Source organism: Falco punctatus (genome assembly GCF_963210335.1).
Source record: "Falco punctatus genome assembly, chromosome: 6".
NCBI classification, from domain to species: Eukaryota; Metazoa; Chordata; class Aves; order Falconiformes; family Falconidae; genus Falco; species Falco punctatus.
In genome coordinates, this window is record NC_137585.1 from 61,760,657 (window position 1) to 61,785,404 (window position 24,748).

The 24,748-nt window shown below is 38.7% G+C and overlaps 1 protein-coding gene across 10 annotated transcripts in view; it reads left to right on the forward strand.

Moving 5' to 3' along the window:
• The window catches only part of LOC308065871 (otogelin-like protein), a 104,441-nt gene that overhangs the window by 32,336 nt on the left and 47,357 nt on the right, over positions 1-24,748 (forward strand). For all 10 annotated transcript variants that reach the window (XM_080392468.1, XM_080392474.1, XM_080392473.1 and 7 more), the window contains 7 exons: positions 1,135-1,344; positions 2,085-2,250; positions 3,334-3,408; positions 4,600-4,652; positions 5,339-5,501; positions 10,175-10,282; positions 11,543-11,681. In XM_080392468.1, coding sequence (XP_080248594.1) covers positions 1,135-1,344; positions 2,085-2,250; positions 3,334-3,408; positions 4,600-4,652; positions 5,339-5,501; positions 10,175-10,282; positions 11,543-11,681 — 914 coding nt within the window. The remainder of the gene's footprint in view (positions 1-1,134; positions 1,345-2,084; positions 2,251-3,333; positions 3,409-4,599; positions 4,653-5,338; positions 5,502-10,174; positions 10,283-11,542; positions 11,682-24,748) is intronic.

Sequence of the window (24,748 nt, forward strand, 5' to 3'; positions counted from 1 at the left end):
TTAGTCTAATGTTTTTAATGTTTCAGACATAAGGCCTCACTAAGGATGTGGGATCTGGCCATATTTAGAGCCTGTGGGAGCAAGCCTAGAATAACTATAAACCTTTAAGAATCTGGGGCATTCTAAGACTTTTTATGCCTTCAGCATTGGCTGTGTTCTAAAGCAGTACATTGCAACCAAGATACTACATGCCTCACCTTCAGTTCTGTGCTTCCTCAGTGAAGGTGAAGTTTGATAGCTGCTTAGAGTGGGAGGGTGGACTACATGACCTTCCGAGGTCACTTCCAGCCTGAATTTCCCTGTGAGCCTGTAATCATCACTGGAAAAAGCAGTTCCTTAGTAAGTGGTCCTGCCCCACACTACCACCTGTGCTGAGCCAGCGCAAGCATTTTTCCAGGTCTTTGATGATCTTAATCTGATGAAACTGAAAAAAAGAAATGATTGTTGGTTTACTTATTTTGTCAGGTTACTTTTCAGCCAAGTCAAGTTCACTCCTTGAAGCTAATTTACCGAGAGACTTCAAAAATTCTTGTGCCAGTGTTTGTATGTGGGAATTAACAAGGAGGATGAAGGGCAGAGGCACTCCTTTAGCAGCAAAATTGTCTTAAATATGATCCACACTGTGGTGTTCATGAGATACTCTGCCATTTGTGGTGGTAGTATGCTTCAGTGGTAGGAGGAGGGTCTTTTGGCACTAGAAGGTATATGGCCAGCTTGAGACTTGCACACCCTCAAGCTCCAGTTTGTAATGCTTCCTGAGTGCACATGCCAAGAAGTATATAGCCATCGATGATTTCAAAGCTAAATGAAATATCAAATAGAAAAAAAGTGTATTCCAAACTATGGAGGACTCTTCTAACTCTTTTGAAATACGTTATTTTGCTATTTAAGTTTTCTGCGCTACTAGAGGAAGGCATAACTGGTTTTATATAGTTATTTTTATCTTAAGTGGACTTTATTGTTGAGGGAGTTGCTTACAATGTCAGTTTCCAAACTATAGAACTTTGCGAAAGACAATGTGTACAAGATTTTGTTGCACAACTGGCTATGTTTGGTTTTGATATTCTGTGCTATTCATATGACTAACTCTTATATTTAAATGGATCTGGCTAAACCAATGTCACTTTCTCTCAGCTGAGTATGCATCTCACTGTGATATCATCAATCAAGAGGTTTTTGCTCCCTGCCATGCCTACATCAGTCCAGGATTATACTACCAGCTATGCCGCTTTGACGCATGCAAATGCGGAAGCAGCTGTTTGTGTAATGCTTTGGCGCACTATGCTTATGTCTGTGGCAAACATGGGGTTGTAGTTGACTTCAGACCTCACATTTCTTACTGTGGTGAGTAACATTTGCAGAACAGAATATCTTTTAGAGATGTGTAAAATTCTGCAAATAAGATTTGCTCCAGAAAATGCAGGGATCAATGTTTTTTGCTGAAAGCTAGAATTGTGCCATGGGATAATGACATATCAGGGGAGAATGCTAATAGCCTCTGAGGCATCTGAGTTGGGGACCTTGAGCTGCCTCACAGCGAGTGCCTGTCTCTTTCCACTGGCTGCAGAGAGAATTTAGATTTCTAACTTCGAACTCCTAAGCCATATGGAAGCCCCTATTAGGCTAAAGTAGTCAAGGAGTGGCAGGAGCAGGGCTGTTCCCTAGGGAAAGCCAAGCCGGGTTGGCAGGGGCTCCCCAGGGCATGCAGGGCAGGGTGGGCAGTGATTTGCCAAGTAGGATGTTGCAATGACTTAAAACAAAGCATTTCTAAACCATACAGTAATGCCTCAACCTTAACTGGACCATTCTTCCTCTCTTGGAAGCCCAAGTTACTAACCTATATAAAGAATAGATAGACAATTCCAACCAAGGAATTGTCTAACAGACTCAGCTGAATCTAAACATTTCTAACTTAAGAAATCAGTAAGATAGCATATTTTTCTCATTCATTTTACCTCACCCAGTTCAGCAAAAGACCATTTTACTTTGCTGTTTTGCACTCCCATGATATACTGCTTTGTTTTCTATTTTTCACGTTTTAAGAGCATGTTATTGTCCCTTCTCTCCCCCTCACTCTCTTCCAGCTGTGATGTGTCACAGTGGTATGCTTTATCATCAGTGCTCTTCTTTTTGTAAACATTCCTGTGCTTCAGTTTCTATGGCAAATATGTGTGGCGATGACTGTGCAGAAGGATGTAATTGTCCTGATGGGAAGTATTTTGAAGCATCGGTCAACTTTTGTGTATCAATGTAAGTCATACGAAAATAGAATATATGTGTAGGCATTTTCCTCTTTCCAGTAAACTTTAAGTAGTTATTTTGCTGTTTCCCTCAAGATATAAGCTGCCTAAACATTATAGCAAGTGATACGTGAAGATTTCATATTCTGTTGTACTAATCAATAGTGGGGCCTCATTTGATACTGTGTGTACAGCCTTCGACTGCACTTCAGAAATGTCATACTGCTTTAGAGAAGGGTGATGAAAATTTTTTAATTCGTGGGAAGGCATTTTCACATGAAAATCTTTTTTTTAACACTTCAGAAATAATGAGAAGGAATCAATGTAGTACCAATATACGAAGTCAGGGATAGTATGGAAAGAGTGTCTAGGAGTGTCTTTTTTCTGTCTTACAATGCAAATCCCTTCAGTTAAATGAAAGGAAATGACCAATGAAAGGCAATAGGTTTTTTACAGCTTACTACCATGGGGAGTTATGGAGTTCAGGTACTGAATTAAAAATGAATAAGTATTTATATAAATTTCAAGATTTACAGAATTATTGCTATTCATTGCAACATATATTTTGGAAAGATCAGTAAAGTTCATACTGTAGGGAAAAAGCCTGTTTCAAACTATATAAAGAGTGTGAAGTAACTTAGTATTCCCATATTTTTGCATGGTTTCTAGGGAATTCTGTTGCTGCTACTATCCCATCTCGCTCGTCTTACAGAGTGAATGATTTTGCTGTGATAATTCTTCTGTCCCATGATTTTGACAGTACTTTGAATGGGATCTACACGTTGCCATACTACTCCCATAACTGGGAAGAAAAACTCCTTTCTATAAGACTAAAGAACAGAAACAGCAAATAAATAATACAGAAATTAAGGAAAATTTTGGCTTTGTTGAAGATGGTAGGAGTTTTGCCACAGACTTAAATACAGTCAGTGTGTCATCCTTTAGTTTTTGCCTTTAGAATTATATTGTAAATATAAAGATTGGGTTAATTAATTATAAGGCCTGCTTACCATAATAACTCGGTAAATTGATTGCCCTTAAATCCCATTTAATCTTGCTTTTGTATCTACATGCATAACTATTCTTTTAACAGATCTGCCTGTCATTGTCATTACAAGGGCAAAGCCCTCAAGCCTGGAGAAATCTTCCCTACACCAACAGGTTCCTGGTAGGTTTGAGCATCAAGAGTTTTATCTTTTACATATCACAGTTTGGATGCTACTCAAGAGCCTTGAGAATTTTTTCACATAGAATGAAGGTCTATTGTATCAAGAGATTTTGTTACGCATCTGGTAAAAGGGAGCCTAATATAAATTGGATTATGTACCTGCTTGTTTTAACAGGACACCTGGAGAATTCTGTAAGCCAGGGACTAAAGAGTATCTCAAAACACACATAGAGGTTGCAGTCCAATTCTTAGACCTGGGGGCACTGTGATAGCAATATGAGGTTGGTTTTGGAAAAATGGAAACAATGTGATTCTATTTTAGAAAGTCTTTCAAACAAAGGCTGCAGAGAGCTATATTTGTGTCTTTTTTTATTATTATTTTGTAAACTATTTTTGTATTATTTTGTAAGCTATTTTGTATTATTAATTCATGATGGAATCCTGACCTCATTGAAACAAGCGGGGAAACCTCCCAGGTTTCCCAGTCAAACTTGTTTATTTTACAAGAAATGCTTTCAACCTGCTTGATTTAAAATCATGTCTGTGATTTTTGTGTCATGGTTAATACTTTATGAGGTCTTATAGTTGTTATAACTGAAGCTTGGTAATCATGTAGTTCAAGAGGTGAGAGTAGGGGCTTTGTTTTTCTGCCATTTCTATGCCTCTGCAATGCCTTGGTTTTTTCACTTCTTTTTTTTTTTTCCTGCCCCAAGGAAAAGGAAAAAAAAGAGGACTAAGTTTATTGCTGAATGTGTTTTTCTGCATTTCTGTATTTTATAATAATAAGAAGAATCAAGCTATGTATCCTAACATCTGTGCAACAGGAAGCTTGCATACTCTATCCTACCATATTCACTGAGGTGGATAAGATTTCCTGTTACACTGCCAGCATTCTGAATCTCCTGGCCCTACATTCCCCCAGAGGCTGACATACCCAGCTCCTTTTTTATTTCATTGAAAGTTAGGCAATTAAATAGTACATAAAAACCTTTGTGAGTCTGGGCCCTTATTACAGACTAGCAGTTAGAAAACACCAACAAAATGTTGGTCAGAACTCATGCTTTTGACTTTTAATCCTCCTTCTCTTCATTTCTGTTGTTTAAATTGGGTTAAATTCTATTACCTTTTTTAACATGGTGGCTACAAAACACTTTCCCCTTGAATAAAGATGGGTTTGCTTTTCTTTTCCAGTCAGTGTTTGAATGGAACAGTGAAATGCATTGAAGCCACTACAGACAATACAGGTAATTTACAGTCTTGTTTCATATTACAGTTGCACAGAGAAAGTTTTTGACATTCAGGTAATTTGGTTTTCTCCTTATATGTATTTTAATTATATTTGACATCATGACATATTTAAAATAGGAGGTTAGGAGCATGAGTTGTCTTGGTTTTTTCTTTTTCCTTTTTCTGTAACACAAATTGTACTACTAAGTCACCTGGGAAACTGAAAAATAAATAATTACATGTGAGGTGTAGATCTATATGTTCTCATGGGAATACTTAAAATTAGGCTCACCATTCATGTTCAGGAAGCTTTAAGATATTAATTTCTAGAAAGTAATTTTTTAATTAATTTGTAATGGATTTAGAAGGGATTTCAGTACACTGAAAATTATGCCAATTCTAAAGATTCTGTCTACTCAAGGCATAATTGCTCCATCTTTAAGAATGGGTTGTGTATCAGATCCAGGGTACATAGATCCAGATGTTTAACATTGTTTTGGTCATTTTTTTACATTAAAACATATATTAATTTTATACCTCTATAATACAAATGAAGTTACAGCCTTCTATTTAGATTGTATTCTTACATGTACTATAATGTAGGCTAACTGTGCATTAAAATAGATTGTGAACAAAAACAAATAGAAAACCTCCAGTGTAAAAGAGCAGTTGATCTCATTTAACCTGCATTTTGCATTTGAAGTTCACATATGCCCTGAAGGAAAAATCTACTATGACTGCAGATCTCCACTGCCTGGATTACCAGCGGCAGGTGTGAATTGTGGGATCTCTTGTGCGAACCTTGCAATGAACTTCTCCTGTGTCCCCTCACCACCCTGTGCAAGTGGTTGCATTTGTCCCCCTGGGTAAGTTTTGGCAGAACAACCTGAAGCACAAGCCATAGATATATTTTTCACAGTTTAACTATGCTTTTTTCCCCCCGCTTTTTATAAATACCAGTAGTGTCATGTCTCTAATTTTGAAGCTATTGTTCTATAATGCTGCCTCAGTTGGAGTCCCACAGTTTCTCCATGCTGAGACCATGAGTCCACTATCCCATGAGATACCTATCTTGCTACCAGTCCAATTGGCTGGTATTTTGGACTCTCTGGACAGGAGCTGAGTCCCACCACTTGTATAGTATAATTCATTTAAGCGTAGAAGCAAACATGACAAAAAATCATAATGTAAACCAAACCATCTGTGTTCCTGCTTACTGCCCAAGTAATTGTCTCACCTAGACTTCAACTCAGGCCTATAATATTGATGTCCAGTCTGGGGCAGAGAGTGGGGATGTGCAGGCTGGATCCTGTCTCTTTCCCTTCATTCTCACTGTTCTTCTGAACTCAGCTAAAGTTTTTGTTTTCTCAGCTTATGTATTTGGTGCCCAGAAACAGTCTGCTGAGCTTTTGCAGGGATCAAATCAAAGCACAAAAGCTAAAAGTTTTTGTTGTGAAATTTCTGTCGGGATCAACCACCACTCCTTCCCCCTGTTTCCATTCCCTCTCCTGATGCCTGCTGTGTGCACTTTCAGATTTGAAGAGTCAAATATGTTGTGAAAATTGCTGCAATTTGACCTCAGGGAGAGTGCTCCCTATTTTTTCTCAACATTCAACTTTATTTCACTGTGTGTGTAGCCCATGGTCCCCTGACAGTATACCAGGTGTGCTGTATACACAGATCAGAGTGTAATGGGACTGCCAGAATTCCCCTTCCAGAAACTTGTGATGTTCACAGATGACTAAAGCACTGGTGAAGACAGATTTCAGGCATAACTGTGTAACATTTCACTAGCTGTTCTTGCATGCTATTCTGTAGTCCTCTACAACCTCTGCCTCAACTGAGGAGTAAGCTTTCAAGACCATTACAGGAATAAACAATTTTTAACACAAAAATCAGAATCATAGAATCATTTAGGTTGGAAAAGACCTTTGAGATCATCAAGTCCAACCATGAACCCAGGACTGCCAAGTCCATCACTCAACCATGTTGCTAAGGACTGCATGTACGTGTTTTTTAAACACATCCAGGCATGGTGATTCTACCACCTCCCTGGGCAACTTGTTCCAATGCTTGAGCACCCTTTCCATGAAAAAATTCTTCCTCATCTCCATTTTAAACCTCCCCTGGCATAACTTGAGGCCATTTCCTCTTGTCCTGTCCCTTGTTACTTGGGAAAAGAGACTGACATCCACCTGCCTACAACCTCTGTTCAGGTAGTTGTAGAGAGCAAAAAGGTACCGAGTCTCCTCTTCTCCAGACTAAACAACCCCAGTTCCCTCAGCTGCTCCTCACAGGACTGTGTACTTCAGACCCTTCACCAGCTTTGTTGCCCTTCTCTGGACACGCTCCAGCACCTCGGTGTCCCTCTTGAAGTTAGGGGTCCAAAACTGAACCCAGTATTTGAGGTACAGCCTCACCAGTGCCGAGTACAGGGGGACAATCACTACCCAAGTCCTGCTGGCCACGCTGTTTCTGACACAAGCCAGGATGCTGCTGGCTGTCTTGGCCACCTGGGCACACTGCTGGCTCATGTTCACCCAGCTGTCACCCAGCACCCAAAGGTCCTTTCCCCCAGGCAGCTTTCCAGCCACTCTGCCGCAAGCCTGTAGCGTTGTCTGGCATTGTGACCCAAGTGCAGGACCCAGCACTTCACCTCACTGAACATCATACAGTTGGCCTTGGCTCATTGGCCCTCTGCAGATCCCTCTGCAGAGCCTTCCTGCCCTCAAGCAGGTCAACACTCCCGCCCAACTCTGTGTCATCTGCAAACTTACTGAGGGTGCACTCGATCTCCTTGTCCAGATCACTGATAAAGGTATTAAACAGAGCTGGCCCCAGTACTGAGCCCTGGGTAACACCACTTGTGACCGGCCACCAGCTGGATGTAACCCCGTTACTGCCACTCTTTGCGCTCAGCCAGCCAGCCAGCTTCTAACCCAGCGCAGAGTACACCCATCCGAGGCATGAGCAGCCAGTTTCCCCAGGAGAATGCTGTGGGAGGCAGTGTCAAGGGCTTGACTAAGGTCCAGGTAGACAACATCCACAGTCTTTCCCTCATTCACCAGGCGGGTCATCTTGCTGTAGAAGGAGATCACGTTAGTCAGGCAGGACCTGTCTTCCATGAACCCAGGCTGCCTGGGCCTGATCCCCCAGTTGTCCTGCACATGCCACATGATGGCACTCAGAATGATCTGCTCCATAACCTTCCCTGGCACTGAGGTCAGGCCGACAGGCCTGTAGTTCCCTGGATCCTCCTTCCTGCCCTTCCTGTAGATGGGTGTCACATTGTCTCACCTCCAGTCTTCTGGGACCTCCCCAGTCAGCCAGGACTGTTGATAAAGGATGGAGAGTGACTGAGTGAGCTCCTCCACTAGCCTTCCTCAGTACCCTCAGGTGTATCCCATAGACTTGTGCACGTCTAAGTGGAGCAGCAGGTCATGAACCGTTTCCTCCTGGACTGTGGAGACTTCATTCTGCTCCTCATTCCTGTCTTCCCGCTCAGGGGCTGGGTACCCAGAGGGAAGCTGGTCTTGCTATTAAAGACTGAGGCAAAGAAAGGATTAAGTACCTCAGCTTTTTATTCATCCCTTGTGGCAATGTTCTGTGCCACACCCAGTAAAGGATGCAGATAATCCTTGGCCCTCCTTTTGTTTCTAATGTATTTGTAGAAACATTTTCTGTTATCTTTTACAGCAGTGGCCAGCCTGAGTTCTAGCTGGGCTTTCTCCTCTTTAATCTTCACCCTGCATAACCTCATGACATTCATATAGTCCTCCAGAGTTGCCTGCTGCTTCCAAAGGTGGTCAACTCACCTTTTTTTCCCTGAATTCCAGCCAAAGGTTTGTGTTCAGCCAGGCCAGTGCTTCTTCCCTGCCAGCTTGTCTTTCAGCACATGGGGACACCCTGCTCCTGTGCCTTTAAGACTTCTGTCTTGAATAATGTCCAGTTTTACTGGACCCTTTGTCCATTCAGGGCTACCTCCCAAGGGACTCTGTCAACCAGACTCTTAAACAAGCCAAAGTCAGCCCTCTGGAAGACCACGGTAGTGGTTCTGCAGACCCCCCTCCATCTCTGAGAATCAAAAACTCTGTTGTCGCATGATTGCTATGCCCAAGATGTCCTTCGACTGTCACATCACCCACTAGTTCTTCCCTGTTTGCAAACAGCAGGTCCAGTGGGGTATCTCTCCTGGCTGGCTCACTGACCAGCTGTCAGGCAGTTACCTTCAACACACTCCAGGAACCTCCTAGACTGTTTCCTATCCACTGTGTTGTATTCCCAGTGGACATCCGGTAGGTTGAAGTCCCTCATGAGAACAAGGGCTACCAATCTTGAGACTTTTCCCAGTTGCTTGTAAAATGTTTCACCTGCCTCTTCATCCTGGTTGGGTGGTCTATAACAGATTCCCACCAGGATATCTGCCTCATTGGCCCTGCCCCTGATTCTTACCCATAAACACTGAACCCTATTGTCACCAAGCCCCTCTGTGATCCCCTCTCCCAGGGGTTTCATCCGCTGGGATGATTGCAACCATTCAGCCCCCCTCCCCCCAATTCAAGGAAGAAGGGAGAAGGAGCATCACCCCAGGAGAATCACAGACCTCCAGGTAACACCACACCACCCCCTCCACCCCAAGCTCAAGGCAGTCAAAACACCCCGACATATAGAGCTACCCCACCACCTCTCCTTCCTTGCCTATCCCTTCTGAAGAGTTTGTAGCCATTGCAGCACTCCAGTCATGCCAGTTATCTCACCATGATTCTGTGATGGTGATTATGCCATATCTTCCAGCTACACGATGGCTTCCAGCTCCTCCTGTTCATTGCCCATGCTTCTGACATTGGCATAGATGCACTTCAGCTGTGCTATCAATCATAATGCATGAATTAATACAAGGCATCATATAAAAATTAGCAATTTTTTACTGAAACATCACTATGATATTTGGATGAACTTAAACTATCAGCATTGTCATTAAAGTTCATTTAAAAGTTTGAAATAAAATATAAGTTAAAAAACAGTGCTAAAGCCCCACTCTGACAGTCAAGTAGTATTATACCATTTCAGATTGAGTATGTTACTTGATTATTTTCTTAATGATAAACTATAAAAGGGGTACAAACAAGACCAATCCCAAGTTTCTTACAAATAATGGAGTAAAAGACATGAATTAGTTAAGTAAAAGAATAAACACTTATTTTGCTATCAGATAGAAGAGTACATGTGTAACATTTAGTGCAGTTAGTACCATCACCAGTGCCGAATTGTATTTCTGGAACCATTATGCTTTTCAGGGTCATTGTTCCAAGAAGTGAGTATGGCTTTTAGCTAGGACCAGCAGGGTTATCTTAAAGTCTCCAGCTGTGCACAGTGGAGATCGTTTGATTCATACAGTTTTTGCTGCTGAAACAATTGTCTTTGGCTGCATGGAAGACCAGTTGCCTTTGGCAGGGTTTAGAAAATACACTACACATTCAGTTATGTTGATCTACCTGTGAATTTACGCTTTCATCTCAATAATTCTTTTATTTTGAAGGATGGCTGAGCATAAAGGGAAGTGTTATATTCCTGACAGTTGTCCATGCACCTGGAAAGATAGGGAATTTCTGTCAGGAGAAGTGATAGCTACACCATGTTACACCTGGTGAGTGACATTCATTTTACATACTTCCAAGTCATCTGGGCTAAGCCACAAAGTGAAACTGATACAGAAAATGTGTTGAGTACATTGAAAATAAAAAATATATATGCTTGTTTATAGACAGTTATACGATATATCTTTTATTAGGCTCACTAATAGGAAGAGTAGGCAGACTTTTGGGTGAGTGCTTCTTCAGCTCTGAAAAGGAGGAAGAAGATATCCATGTTAAAAAGCAGTCAAGAACAAATGCTAGATTCCACATATATTAGTTAATCTCTGAAAGAGAAGACATTTGGCATTTCAGAGAATATAATAACATGAAAGACAACCAAGGAGAAAAAAGGGACATTAAATGTATGACAGTGTTAAACAGTCTTCTATTTTGGGAACTGAACTGTTTACAGTGTGAGTTACCAGTCACCATGAGCAACTGTATAGGAAAAAGATGGGCAATAAAAAAAAAGAAAAAAAAAAAAGAAAAAAAAAGAAAAGAGCATTAGAACTGGGAAATGAGTTAGCACCACCTTTTTTTAAGGAGCCTTCCCTGACTCATACTGACACAAAACAGTTTTTCATCCATTACAATTTGCTAGCCAAAATATCTTCCATTAAGTATATGCTTAATAATAATAATAAACAATTTGGCATGGCAACATTTAATCAGTTAAAAACTTCCTGGCAAATCAACTGAGCTTATACTCTTACACAAGCAAAACTGGAGGCTGTCAGTACTACCTTCATACAAATTCATGTAAGTCATTGAAGGTAGCTGACAGGAAAAGTAATCCTGCAAAATATCAGCATTTATTTCTTAAACTCATTCTGTACTTGTCTGATACCCTGAAATCTTACAGGTAGCAACTGGAATTCTTTTGCATTGAATATCAACAGATTTTTATCAAAATTTCTTGAGAAAAAAATAAAACTGGTGTTTTAGCAATAAGCATGTTGTGGCATAGTGTCTAATCTATACTGGAGGCAACGATGGAAATATCTGTATAAGCCATAAAAATGTCGAGATTTTGCATTCATTTCTTATGCATTTTTATTGTACATATGTGCTGATGGCAAAATGCTCAACACTTTTCTGCCATGGCATCACCAATGATTTCAGAAGCAATCCATAGAATAGCTCTGTGTTTCAAGGTCTGAGAACTTTCTTTCATGAATTTGTGTATGACTTGAAATAAAGAACCCAAGAAAGCTTTTTCTTGAAAAGAAAAAGAAAAAGACCCTGATACTGATTGTTAATCTTCCTTACAGTGTTTGTCGGAGAGGGATATTCAATTGCACTAGTTACCCCTGTCCTGCTGTATGCACTATTTATGGTGATCGACATTATTATACCTTTGATGGATTGGAGTATGATTATGTCAGTGACTGTCAAGCTTACCTGCTAAAGGTAGGATCATTGTTGATACGTTTCCATGTGTCCAACTGAAAGTTTCCATGCAAGGGCAATTATTTTAAACATTGAGAGATGGTCTATAGAAACAACATTAAGAAAACAGGTGCAGAACAGATGTGTCTGAAAGGAAGAATCTGAAAATGACATTTCATGCTCAGCCATTTGAAAATGGCACATGGGTGTGTGCTTACATATCTATGTGGTCTAGAGAAAAACAAACCCCTATGTTTTCTGTTCTACCTTAATCATGCTTTCATCACAATGAACAAAGAATAACACTGAAGAAACTGTTCTAGAACTAGGTATAATCTAGAGATTTATTTAATAACTGTCTATAACTTTTGGTTGGTAGAGGGTTAAGGATGACCTCTGAGGCTGCTTGGAATCCTTCTTGAATGTGATCTGCATCAGATCTGGAGTATATGTGTACAACAATATCAAACACAATGATTTCATAATTCAACAATGAAATCCTTCATTGAGATTGTCTGGCAGCTATATGCAAATATTCCTCATAGCACACATTTACAGTACATTGCTAGCCTTTTTTGTTTAAAAATACCATTACTGACATTTTGAAATATAATCTATTATTAACAACACTATTGTTTATTATCATTGTTGCTATTATTAAGACTAAGAGTCTGTCTTCGGAGTTACAGTAACATGTTTAGAAGGATATTCATTTTCTGTCAACCCTGACTGTCTAACCTTAAGAAAAAGCATGGTTTCTCAACAAGGACTACTGCAAATAGCTTATTTCATGTACACTTCAGTAGAGTATTCACAGCTGTGAAATAAAATAGATAGATTCCAGATTTTTTTCTTTGTTAAATAAAAAACAACAAATGGAGAGAGGTTTGGTAAAGATAATAAGAATACCTCATAGCAAACTTCTGACACGTATCATATTGTCTCATAAAAGAGCTTTTACTCTTAGAGGTATATGAACTTTTGCAAATCCTTTCTTTTTTAAGATGCAAACCCCAGGGGTTTCTTCACCTGTAAAACTGTCTGTATGATGAGGTTGGTTGTAATTTCTTAATTATTATGGTATATAGCAAGAGAGGTATGTAAGACAAATCTATGCTGCTTTTTCAAACTTTAGTATGACACTGGAATGTTTTGCTTTTACAATCAAAAGTCATTTGCCACTTTACTGTGTAAGAAAATACCTATCTGGAAACAAACCATGGGGAGCATTTGGAGTCCAAGAAAACAGTTGGCAGCCACATAAGTAAGGCAAGTGGCACGCTACAACAGCCATTTCTTCAGGTGAACACAATGACACAAATGATGAAAATGCTGCCTATGTAGATCTGCTTTTCAGACTTTTCAGACTTTCTTCAGCTTTTCAAACTGTTTTTTTTTCCCCAGACTTAGCTAATGTGAGAAAGTATGGCCTAATTTGTTCATCATTTTTCTTTCCTCTTTTGTATATGGAAAACTCATGATCTATATTGAAGGACTGTTTATTACAAATTAGGCACTGCATAATTATGTCTGGATGATGAATCTGTGGGTTCACTAAAAAAAAAAAGAAACAAAGGATGGGATCATATGGCAGCTGTCCAAGAGCTTTGAGGGAACTAAAACACAGAACTGATGAACTATGTGATGTGCAATCCTGGAATTGGAGGAATGGAAGATGGCAATATAGCCAAATATTTTGAAAGTACTCCATGGCTGAATTTGGAAGGAACAGAACAATATGTCTAATTTACATATGAAGGAAATTAAAATAAAAAGAAATTACAATTGTGGAAGAGTTGAACTCTTTTTTTCTAAAAGAAAGTCATGTGTGATGAATTTTCTGAGTTATTCTGTGAAAACAGTAAACATGTGGATGAGGATGAACAGGTCAATATGCATACATTTTAGCATAAAGACCTTTTGTAGACAGATTTCAACAAGCATGTTTTAGAGACTAGTCTCTCATAGAATGAGAGTGAAGATTCTCTGAGACACAAATTCAAAGTTAAAAGTTAAAAGACAGGAATAAATGGCCCTTTTTTTTAGAATGGATAGATCCTGGTGATATTCCATTGGGATCCCTGCTGAGATCTGTGTTCAGCATCTTCAGGAACAAGTCTGAAAAGGTGGTGTGAGGGCTGAGGTGGTTATGGTGATGGTAGAGTCAGTCTGAACAGATGAAATAAAGAAGGATCACCAAAAGGTTCAGAAGATCTTATGGCAGAAAATACTGCATGATAAAGTGAAGGTTGAAATTCAACAATGAAAAATGCAAATCAGTGAACAGGAAAAGTAACTGTAACTATGCTATCATAAAGATTGGCGCTAAATTAACTACTACTATGCAGGAATGGAATTTTATGAAAAAAATGTATGAAACAAATGTAATTGGCATCTTCCTAGTGGCAGCCTGAGTGATAATCCAGTGCTATCTCTTCTCCAGTTTCAAATATGTTCTTATTTGCTTGTACAAAGTTACACCACAGTTGTAGCACATACATGTATGCAGTTGTACCACATACTGATGTGGTTAAACTATATTATATGTGCAGACATGGTAGCATGATGAGGCTGCTCTTTTTTGAAATATGCTTTGTTGGTTTTAGAGCAGAGGTTTCCTGTCTATTCTTAATCATCCTCCCCCATATTGTGGCCATCTGCAGTGACATTTTTAATAGTAGTAACAGAGTAATACAACGAGAATCCCTTGAGCTACTCTTTGCTCAGAAGGTATGCAAAAGAGTCCTGTCTCGTATAGCCTCTTTATAGCCAAATAAACAAGCCAGATGAACGGTGGGAAAGTATATGTAGTTGCAAAAGTTTAAATTCCTTGCTTAACACCTTGACAAGCACAGCTGTCCAGGGCAGTCTTGCCACCTAAACCATGCTACCTATTTATTTTTTAATTTAAATCATACAATCAGAATGGTTTGAGTTGGAAGGGACCTTTAAAGACCATCTTGTCCAACCCCCCTGCCATGGGGAGTATGTGCAGTGTGCTTCATGTTCCCCACCTGTAAGGTATTACAGAACATCACAGATTTGATAGTTGCTAGTACACAATCCATTGACTTTATGGTAGTTTGCAGTGCTGTTATGAGGGTGATCTTTATAGATAACTTGTAAGAGGCTCACCAAACACCTGAAACTGAAACAGCTGAAGTGGTTATAATATTGTATATAGAACATCGTAATAACTTTGTCCTTTCCCTTCTACTAATTTCCTGTGAGAAGTGGACTGCGTTGTCTCTGCTATCCTAGATGACTCTAAACAAGGTGGTGTGGCAGTGCGTTAAGGGAAATGATAACTACAATAAATTTGCTGGCACACTAGCTCTTCCCAGACGTAGAACTGGGGCCAACAATTATCACCTGAATCCCATGTCTCCAGTGGCATGATAATGTACTGATCCCATCCCTGTTACTAGCCCTCACTGTTTGTTTCAGGTGTTAGCCTCCCTAACTGTGATCTGTTTGAACAGCTCTTTAATATATCACTGCATTGCACTGTACCAAACAAAAAAGTCATCCTTACCTTTTACTAGGTTTTTAATAAGGATCTCTTGGGCTCTTATGGGAGAAAAATTAAGTATTAACTTTCAGCCAATTATGAAACTTCAGACTTTGTTTTCAACCTCAGTATCACCTGTCAGGCCTTTTTGTTTAAGGTGACAGTAGGTATATGAAAAAGCCCTTTATAACTAGTTCAACAGATATATCCATCAGTCAGAAAATGACCAAAAAGATTTAATGTAGCAATTAAGAAAATTAAGGCAGTAATGTCTCATGAAATGACAACTTCATCTTTTTTAAGGAATTAGGAATTACATTACACACTGAGAAGTAAAGTCCCTGTACAGATAAATTACACTGACATTACATCAATATTTGCTTCCTGACATTAAAAACCCTCAATAATTACAAAGGGAAAAAAAAAGAAAAATCTTGGCAGACCAATTCATTTAGGTTTTATCAGTGTAGATCATGGAAACACTTCATCTTAGCTAATCTGAATATTGATGAATTTTAGCCAACCAATTTCTTAATTAAAAATACTTACATAGCTTGCTTTCTTCCATTTTCTTGCTTATCTTCTGTCTTTGATGATGCTACATTCTTTCCCTAACACAATGATGTTATTTTTCTAGCGAACTTTTACTGCTTATTATTTGTACTTGTGGTCCGTTTCTTCCACTTGTTTATTTCATAGACTTCTGCTTTTATAGTAAAATTACTGTCTTTCTATCACGTGTGTTGGTGTTGGCTTTTTTCTAGCTTTATGGTGGTTTTCAGTCCTGCAGTTCAGTGTGTTTATTAAGGATTGTAGGATCAGTGCCCTTGGAGCCCCTCAGACTTGTTCTGTTCTGAGAAGCAGAATTATATTTTCTCTAATTTGGGGGAGTCTCCAAGCCAGAGTTTAGAGGGACAGTCTACTGGTCAGAATATCCTCGAATAAGAGGGATGTTTGTTTTAATGCATATCTGTCTTTAAAAAAAACCCTCAAACCAACCGACTGAAGTCTTTCCATTAACTTTAGTAGGTTGTCAATAAGGTCCTAAAGCCAAGAAAAGGAAGGACTGTTTTATTCCCATATCCTTAAAAATTGAGGTCAACAGAACTAAGCCCTCTCCCACAAGTATTCACATTTTATAGATTAGTCCTAACTTTAAAGTATGTGATAAAATATTTTCACTTCTTTTCATCTAACATTGGGAATTTGGCCATTTTAAAGTCACCTTTTTAATGTTTTTAATGCAACCGTGAAGGCTCTTTTAAAGCCAAAGTTATAACTAGATTTAGTGTGTTGGAGGATTATGAAAGCAGCAACCAGACATTTGATCAAATGATTGAACTGTTATGCCAATTAGAAATGCAGATGTAACTCTTCTGGATCAGGAGACACCGTATGAGACCCCATTTGTTAAGGCAGAAGTTCATTTAACAAAACACGAATGATCTGGTGAACCAGTACTACAGTTTCCCAAATGATTATCCTATTGGTGATCAGCCCCCAGTGCTGATACCTGGTCTGCCTTGGGGAATACAGCAAGAGAGCTGTTTTCTTGCATACCCCTTCTTTTGTAACTTGAGACAAGTTCAAAGCTCTTAGGCTATGATGCTTTTATTAGAATACTTAATACAAAATTTGGTTGATGCACTGATAATCTTTTACCTCTTACTTGCTGATATATTTGATTGGTAAATTTCTTAAATGATGACTGGGCATAAGCTGGAGCAATCACACACAGAGCAACAATTCCTCAATTACTCATCTGTTACATTTCAGGAGGCAGAAGTAGCCTTTATCCCATTTCTCTTTATTGAATATCTGTAATATTTTGCACAGCTTTTTTCAACATCACTTGTGCCAGGTGGCTAGTCTGCAGATCCATGAAGGTGGGAAATCTGCAGAATTAAATGGTATTTTGCATGGTCTCTCTTATAGCCTCTTTGAAAAATAAATACATTCTGCTTGCTCTTAGTTACTCTATAGAGGAATAAAGTTGCAGGTTCATGGTTAACCAACATTGTCAAGCTGACTGTTCATAGTTAAGACAAATACTTTCTTTTAATAGATTCTGAAGATTTTAATGGGAAAGTAAATAATGTTGAATTTGAAATTACAAATATTCTAAATTGGAAACCTAACTCTAAAAGTAATTTTCATCTATTCAAGGAATAAAACAGTAACATGGGTTTCCAATCAGAATGCTTTTAATTTTTTAATTAACATAGCATATCTAATGCTCAAAGCCACATTCCAGCAGAGTTTCATGAGTAGTGATGTGCCAAAATATGTCCACCTAAAACACTTGTCAAATAATTTACAGCAACAGTAATTGTGTAGAAATAATGATGCGTTTCTTGACAATTTTCATGCAAATTTGTGTCTAGAAAAGAAGAGAGAAAATATTTCAGTGAAAATACTATTTACTGTGAATAGTTTGCCCTGCTCTAGTTGCAAAGAATACCAACAGTCTGCTTTTCATCAGTCCCGTGATTTCAGAGGAAACCTTTCTGGGTGCCCTCTTTTTTCTGGGTCTCTGGAAGTCCTGTATGGGTAAGTAGCCAGCTCACTGTGTGAGACAACCCTTTCCATCCTTGCCTTCAGCTGGGAAGCACAGGGCTCAGACAACGTTGGCTTGTACCTGTTTTTCCATTTGTTTTAGCCCTTCTGTGAGAAAAAGATTTGATTACAGTTGGCAATGGATTTATGCTCTGGTTCCATTTTCTCCAGATAAATGATCTTAGACTCAATTACCTCTACATGCCTTTCCCTCTCCACCACCTGATTCTCCAGACCATTAAATTATGCAGTGAGTGACTCACTTTTATTCTCCAACAAAGGAAAGATTTCTTTCAATTTGTGCAGATTAGCATGGAGGGCTTCCAGGAAACGCTTGGGGAAAAGTTTCTTGCCATGAGAATGGCTATTTGGAGGCAGTGTGTGCATGGTGTGACTCAGAAGTTGGATCCTCTTTCTGAGGACCTTGTCATTCAGCGACCACACAGCTTGAAGAAAATGACCTTTTTGCCTTGAATTTCTGCTTTTGGGTTAATGTTCAGCATTCAACAGCCTTTTTGCTGCACTGGCTCTAAAATGTTATAATATGATGGCTGCCTGAAAAGACAGTTAATTCTAAGAATGACTGCCAGAGTTGGATTGCTTCTGGTGGTACAGCTTTGTTGACTGTTGATGCCCATCTTCTACTGATACAGCAGTCAAAGATGAGCAAAAACCAGCATCAGGTACTGCTGTTGCAGGAAGCTGTACATATGTTGGCAGCAGTAAAATAAAAGCCTTTTGCTGTGTTTGAAGTGGGAGGATGCTCAGGCTAGTCACCTGTAGATGCTGCTTAGCAGTTTATAGCCTCTGACTCTAGGTGTTGTCAGGGAGCTACAAGAACTGTGGTTTAAATTTACTCTGGTTTAGGTCAGGGTATGAATAATTTTGTTTCTGAATGCATAGAAGCTAAACATCAGTGTAAATGAACACATCTAACATTTCTTATATTGAAAAAAATAAATGCTTTTTGCAACTTCCAGCTTTCTAGATCCTGACATCATTTGCTGGAGCCCAGAAAAGGCAAATTTATCACCACTATGTCTTGTCCTTTTATTTCCTGTTATGTTGTGCTTTATTGTTAACCAACAGTGACAAAATATTGACATTTATCATGCAGTTATTAATAAAACAATACTAATAGGTCTCATACAAATACATTTAGATATTTAAAACTAACACCACCAACTGTGCTGGTGATGTATGATTCAGCATATAGCTTGTGTTGCAGAATGTGTCACTTGTAAACGAATACTTGAATATTCCCAAATCCTTAATCTTCAGAATCTCTCATTTTTAATTAGAAAGGGTTTACAGTAATGTGACCTGTGCAAAAGCCAAATCTGATACACAAGCAGGCAAAGCTAAGTAAATGAAACAAAAGAAAATCTGCTTTAAATGATTTTTTTTCTCAAACCTTTTAATATAGTTCTCTTAACATGTAAAAGAAGAAAAACAAAATCTTTCCAGTGATCTCTGCCTGATTAATCAACTTTTTCAAATGTTGACTCAGAACATGGTTTTGAAGTATATCAAGTAAAATATTCCATCGTGTACTTTTCATTAGTAGTAGTAGATTTAAAAAAAAAATATTTGTATTTTAAAAGTATTGTTGACAAAACCTCAGAACATTCAGAACACAAAACCTCAGAACTCTATATGGCCATAAAATCTCCCACAAAATGACTAGGTATAATAAAGAAAATATGATACAGTGATTTATTTTTCCTATTGCTTATATACATACACACATAATGCATGTTTCTCAAGAGCTGCTGAGAGTTTATTCTGCTTGAGATGTATCCTTTTGGGAAGTCACTTTTAAAGAAATAGGAAAGAATTATTGTGGATGCATTAGCAGACATCTGGAAGTTGTATGAGGATGAGTCAGTAGTTGGAATAATCTCACTCCCTTTTAATTTGCATCAGTGAATCTACTCCGTCATGTTGCTCTCCTTCATTTCTCCTCAACTGTGCTACAATGCTAGAAATGTGTCATGTCTTACAGGTGTATTGCAAGTTTCTTTGCCATATTTTAAGTGAAAATAATCACATAATCTGCAGCGCTGTAGAAGATGCTGAGGAAAACAGAATTTATGTGCATGTGCGCGTGCATAGCAATTTAGCTCTTAGGTTCTTAGTTCCTAACTGTGGATGTTGGGTTTTTTTAAAAAATTGCATAGAAATACATAATATCAGTGGGAAAAAAAATACTCTTACTATTCCTTTTCTCTCTTCTGTAAGAGGATCACCTACTATCTTTCCTATAATATTGTTTCCCAACTTCCCAAACTGAGACAGTGTGTATCAGTGCCATCTCCTGACGCCAAGCAATATTACTCCAATTTTTTAATTGCTATGGGGACAAGCATTTCGCAATACCAATTTGTACAGGATGCAAAAGCAAGTATTAAATAAAGTTACATAGAATGTGTATATATAATTTTGGAATGGTACAGAAGAAATTATTACCCAGCAAAATGAAAGAAGCCTTCCGATAGGAGACATTTATTGATGTAAATTATGAATTAGCTTTCCATAATTAATGTGTTTTCACTGATTATCTGGAGATCAACCCCCCTGTAAAATGGCACAAGAAACTAGCAGGGCAAGATCATGTCAGATGCCGAGGCATTTGTCTGCTCTCCAAAACCGCTTAAATATTTATGCTTAAATGCTCACTAAATATGGGCTAAGATGCTTTACTTCTCCTAGGATCAAGCTTACTAGAAGTAATAGCTTCAAATGTTAAGTTCCTTCAGAAGAAATTTGGAGACCAATGAACAACTACCAAACTAGTTCTGAGTTTCCCTAAAATTTCATGGAAGTTTAAGTTAGAACAGAACTAATTGTATCTCTCTGAAATTATGTAGGAATGAGAAAGCAAATTCTACTTTTTGAACTACTGTATATTTTTTTCAGTATTTTTAGAGCTTTTTGCATTTGTTTGTGCATGTGGTTAGATACATGTAAGCCTCTAAAGTAATTAAAACAAAATGAAAATAGGAGTAATCTATATCCAGTTCCCAGTATGTCCCTAGATGCTTTTATGGTCACCCTAGTTTGCAAGTTAGCATATCGTAGGGAACAAAACAAAAACAATGGGGAAATCAGGGTATTAAGAATGGAAAAGAATGAGTCTTTACACTGAGCAGTAAGAGATATTTTAATGAAACTTTCAAAGAAGATAAACACAGTCACTTTCAAATTGTTTTCTCCCATTCTGCGTTTTGACTATGCAAGCAGACTGCACGGTGTTGTCATTGGTTGATAGTGATAGAAAATTTCTAATGGGATATTGAAACAGAAATTTTCTAACAAAAATAAACCCTAGCATCCCCAAGCACTAAAAAAGAACAAACCAAAAAAACAACTAAACAAAAAAATCAAACCCCCACCCCTCCCCCCCCCCCCCCCAAAAAAAAAAAAAAAAAAAAAAAAAAAAAGGAAAGCAGTGCTTTGTTTTTTTGGCTAGGAGCTTTTCCGGCTAGGAAGAAATATGGAAAAAAAGTGCAGTGAAGTCTAGAAAAATAATGTCCTGAGAAGCAGGACTGACAATGTGCTTTTGACTGACTGCCCGGAGCTATGACTCTGTCTTCCCTGTTGCTTGGCAACTCCATGTTATCACAAAGAAACTGATATTAAGTTAGAACAGACTGGATATGGTAATTTACGTGGGAAGATACTCTTGCAGTGGGAAAACCATTTTATTTCTAGTTTCTGTCAGCGTAAGTAGGTTTCACATGATGAACTGTAGTACATCCCCTGTTGGGTGCATTTTACCTAAAAAGGTAAAGAGCGACTCTGTCTTGGAAAGAGACTGTGCAGGGAAAAAAAAAGAAAACCAACAAAATCCCCCACCTTCTTATTCATTAGACCTGCTCCAAGTGTCTACTCTTCCGACATTTCTTCCAGCGGTAGTGAGAGAAGCTTGTTTTCATACCTGTGTGGATCCAGTGCAGATCAGAGAGATGGAACTTGATCATTATAATTTATACTGTTACAGTCCCTAAGAGCTCTCGAGATTTACCCAAGACCTCACTGTCTCAGCCAAACATTAAAAGATGATCCTCACTTTATCTGAAAGGACCCTGTTCTTTTGTGTTGGCAACAGTTAAGTGCTAAGTTTCTATACACTTAATTTCTTCTGTGCTGAAAGAAGATGCTGCACATTAGCAGTTACAGGTTAATTTGAAGACTGTGATAGAAACTGTCATTAAATTTTGAATTTGGCTGGTACTGTATAGCTGGGAAAGGACTCAATTTTTATTGAAGTGTATGGAGAGGATGGCAAGGGTATGTGTGTAAAGCAAATCTTATCATGAAAGCTTTGAGCCACAACAGATATGTAATCCATAATGGTGTTTCTGTAATTGAGTTTAGGTCTAAAATTTAATTAGAAAGAAAGAAAGCACAGAAGACTCAAGATTCAATACAAAGCTCTTTTTTCATAAATGTCTGGCTTACTCATAGCTCTGCTGAACCACTACCACTGCCTCCCTGCATTTCTATCCTGCATCATTTCTAGTAATTTAACACCAACAAGCAGTCCTACAAGTAAGGAAGTACTTCACATGTTTTCAGGGCTCCCTGTTCTGGCTTTGATCAGCAAAACACTGCATCTCCAGGCTTCTCTCTACTGCAGAGTTAACTTGAAACATAACTCAACTTTTGCCCTTGGCTCAAATCCCAACCATACACAAAAACTTCTGACTTGAGTAAGCTGATGCTGTTCAGCTGAAGGGATTGCCCTGGGCTATCAGAAGGCACAGGCAGCAGCTTCATTTAGCATAGCTAGTACAGCTACCCGCTGCAGCTCCAAGAACTTGTCTTCATTGCCAAAAAAGTGTATTTTTACTGTGGGATAATTAGCCTGAATTAACTACCCTTATTTAAAATAAAGCCCTCCATTTCTTTCCTTAAGTGAAGACACTGTTTCCCTATTAACTCAGTGTCCCCTTTTGCTGAGGCTAAGCTAACTGCAATGAAAACAGCCCACAATGTCCTAGGCATCAAACAGACCCATAGACCGCAAGCAAAGTCCTTTTCTAAACTGACTCATGGTTGGGAGGTACCTTCCTTGGTCACTTTTCATTTGGCCAGCACAGAATGTATCAGCTTGCATCCTATCTACCAGACTAATGAGTTTGTCTCCTTTTTAATTTACCACATCACCTCCAGTAAATCCAAAAAGGCTCTGGGCTGTTATCTGACTTGGAGGGGAATAATTACTGGACTGACTCCAGCAGCAAGCCTGGCTTAATTAAAAAAGCATATTTCCCAAAAAGCTAGTGACCAATTTTATTCTGAGTGCAACCTAAACCAACTTTTCAACAGAATGGAACAGATGAACTTTGTTTTACCCTGAAGTTTTCAGCAGTTTTAAATGGAGTTCACCTGCTAAATTGTAAAGAGCTGATTTCCTACACCCTCTTACCACCAGCAGCTAGTAGCTAACTTTACCCACCTTAACTGTTGTCTTCCAAGATGATGGCTCACACATACCACCTGTTTCTTAAGCCTTGGCATTAAGGTAACATAGAGCTTGCAGGCAATCTCCTGTAGTTTATGTTCATCACATTCACTCACATTTGCTGTAGAGTGTTTTCTATGCCAAATAGCAGCATCCTCTGGCTTGTGGGCCATGCTAGACTAAGGGCAGCAAAGCTGTAGCACCTCCTCTGTCTGGCAACAAAAATACTTACACACTTCCCATCATCTAGGATTGGGTTGATTTCTTTTTTAAGATTGAAAATGTTCTTTAAACATTTGGTCATTATGACTTTTACTTAAAAAAAAAAAAAGAAAGGCTGCATACAGAAAGTATGTAGAAATGCTACATTTCTCACTGGTGAGGAAAAATTGCTAATATGGATTTTTATTCTTGAATTCTGATGAGCACAGAACAAATAAGGGTACAAATGTGAGACCAGCAAGGAGTATTTAAGAGTATGTACCCAACAGTTTTCAGGGGTACACTGACCAAGGGAGGGAGCAAAGCTCTGGTGAGAGATGCTGTGGGCACAAACCAAGGCAAGGGATTCCTCCCATTGTGACCAAGTGGAGCTCTCTAAGAGCATTGCTGGAACCCAAGAAGAGTTCCCAGGACTGGGGAACTGCCATCATTCCCGTTTTGCCCACTGTGCCCATTAGCACCTGCAATTAGTTTCAGCTGGTCACAGTCCCAGAGAGTGTTTAAATGAGGGTGGGAGTAAGAACAGAAGTTTAAACATCTTTTTGTTTCCAGCACTAACCAAGTGTTTTATACAAGAATGGATGATCCAGTGGGTGAGATATAGCTTGTCACCTCCAAGATTTTTATTTCTTATTTGTCTGAGTTTGTAATGACTGTAAGACTGAATTTAATGAAAAACTAATTCAGAAGCACTGTTACTGGTTTATATTAATGTTGTTATAAAGTTAACTCTCTCAAGGCTTTTCAGTAGTTATGACTTCTTGTTGACTTGCAAGGATTGGTACAAAAATGAACTGAAAAGAAAATTAAAATAAGGAATAATAAGTATCAACTCTGAAAATACAGCTGGTCTCTTTTGTTCCAGTACCAATCCTAGCATGGGGAATTAAAAGGTGCATGTGTGTTTCCCTCTGTTACAGAGCCACGGAAGCTGTAGGTGAATAAACAGACATACTAAACCAAGGTGCAAAAATAATTTTACATGCCTAGAATGCAAAATTTATTTACAGGCTAGAGAGCCAACAGATATGGGATTGGAACAACAGTAAACTTGAATCAGCAGCAAATCAAAAGACAACAGAGTAGAGAAATCTAAATGTAAAAAAACCCAACAAACCAACACAAACAAAAATATCAGCAGAAACCTTTGCTCCCTCTAATAACATAGAGTATGACTCATGGGTTTGTGAATTTTGTTGGGTAGTGGTACAAAAATTGTTCTATCTACTACTGACAGATGGTAGGTTTCTCAGTTTTAAAAATATGGAAACAGCTTGATCTCATGTACCTTGGTTTAAAAATAAAGCTCTTTTTATAGCATGTCTCGAT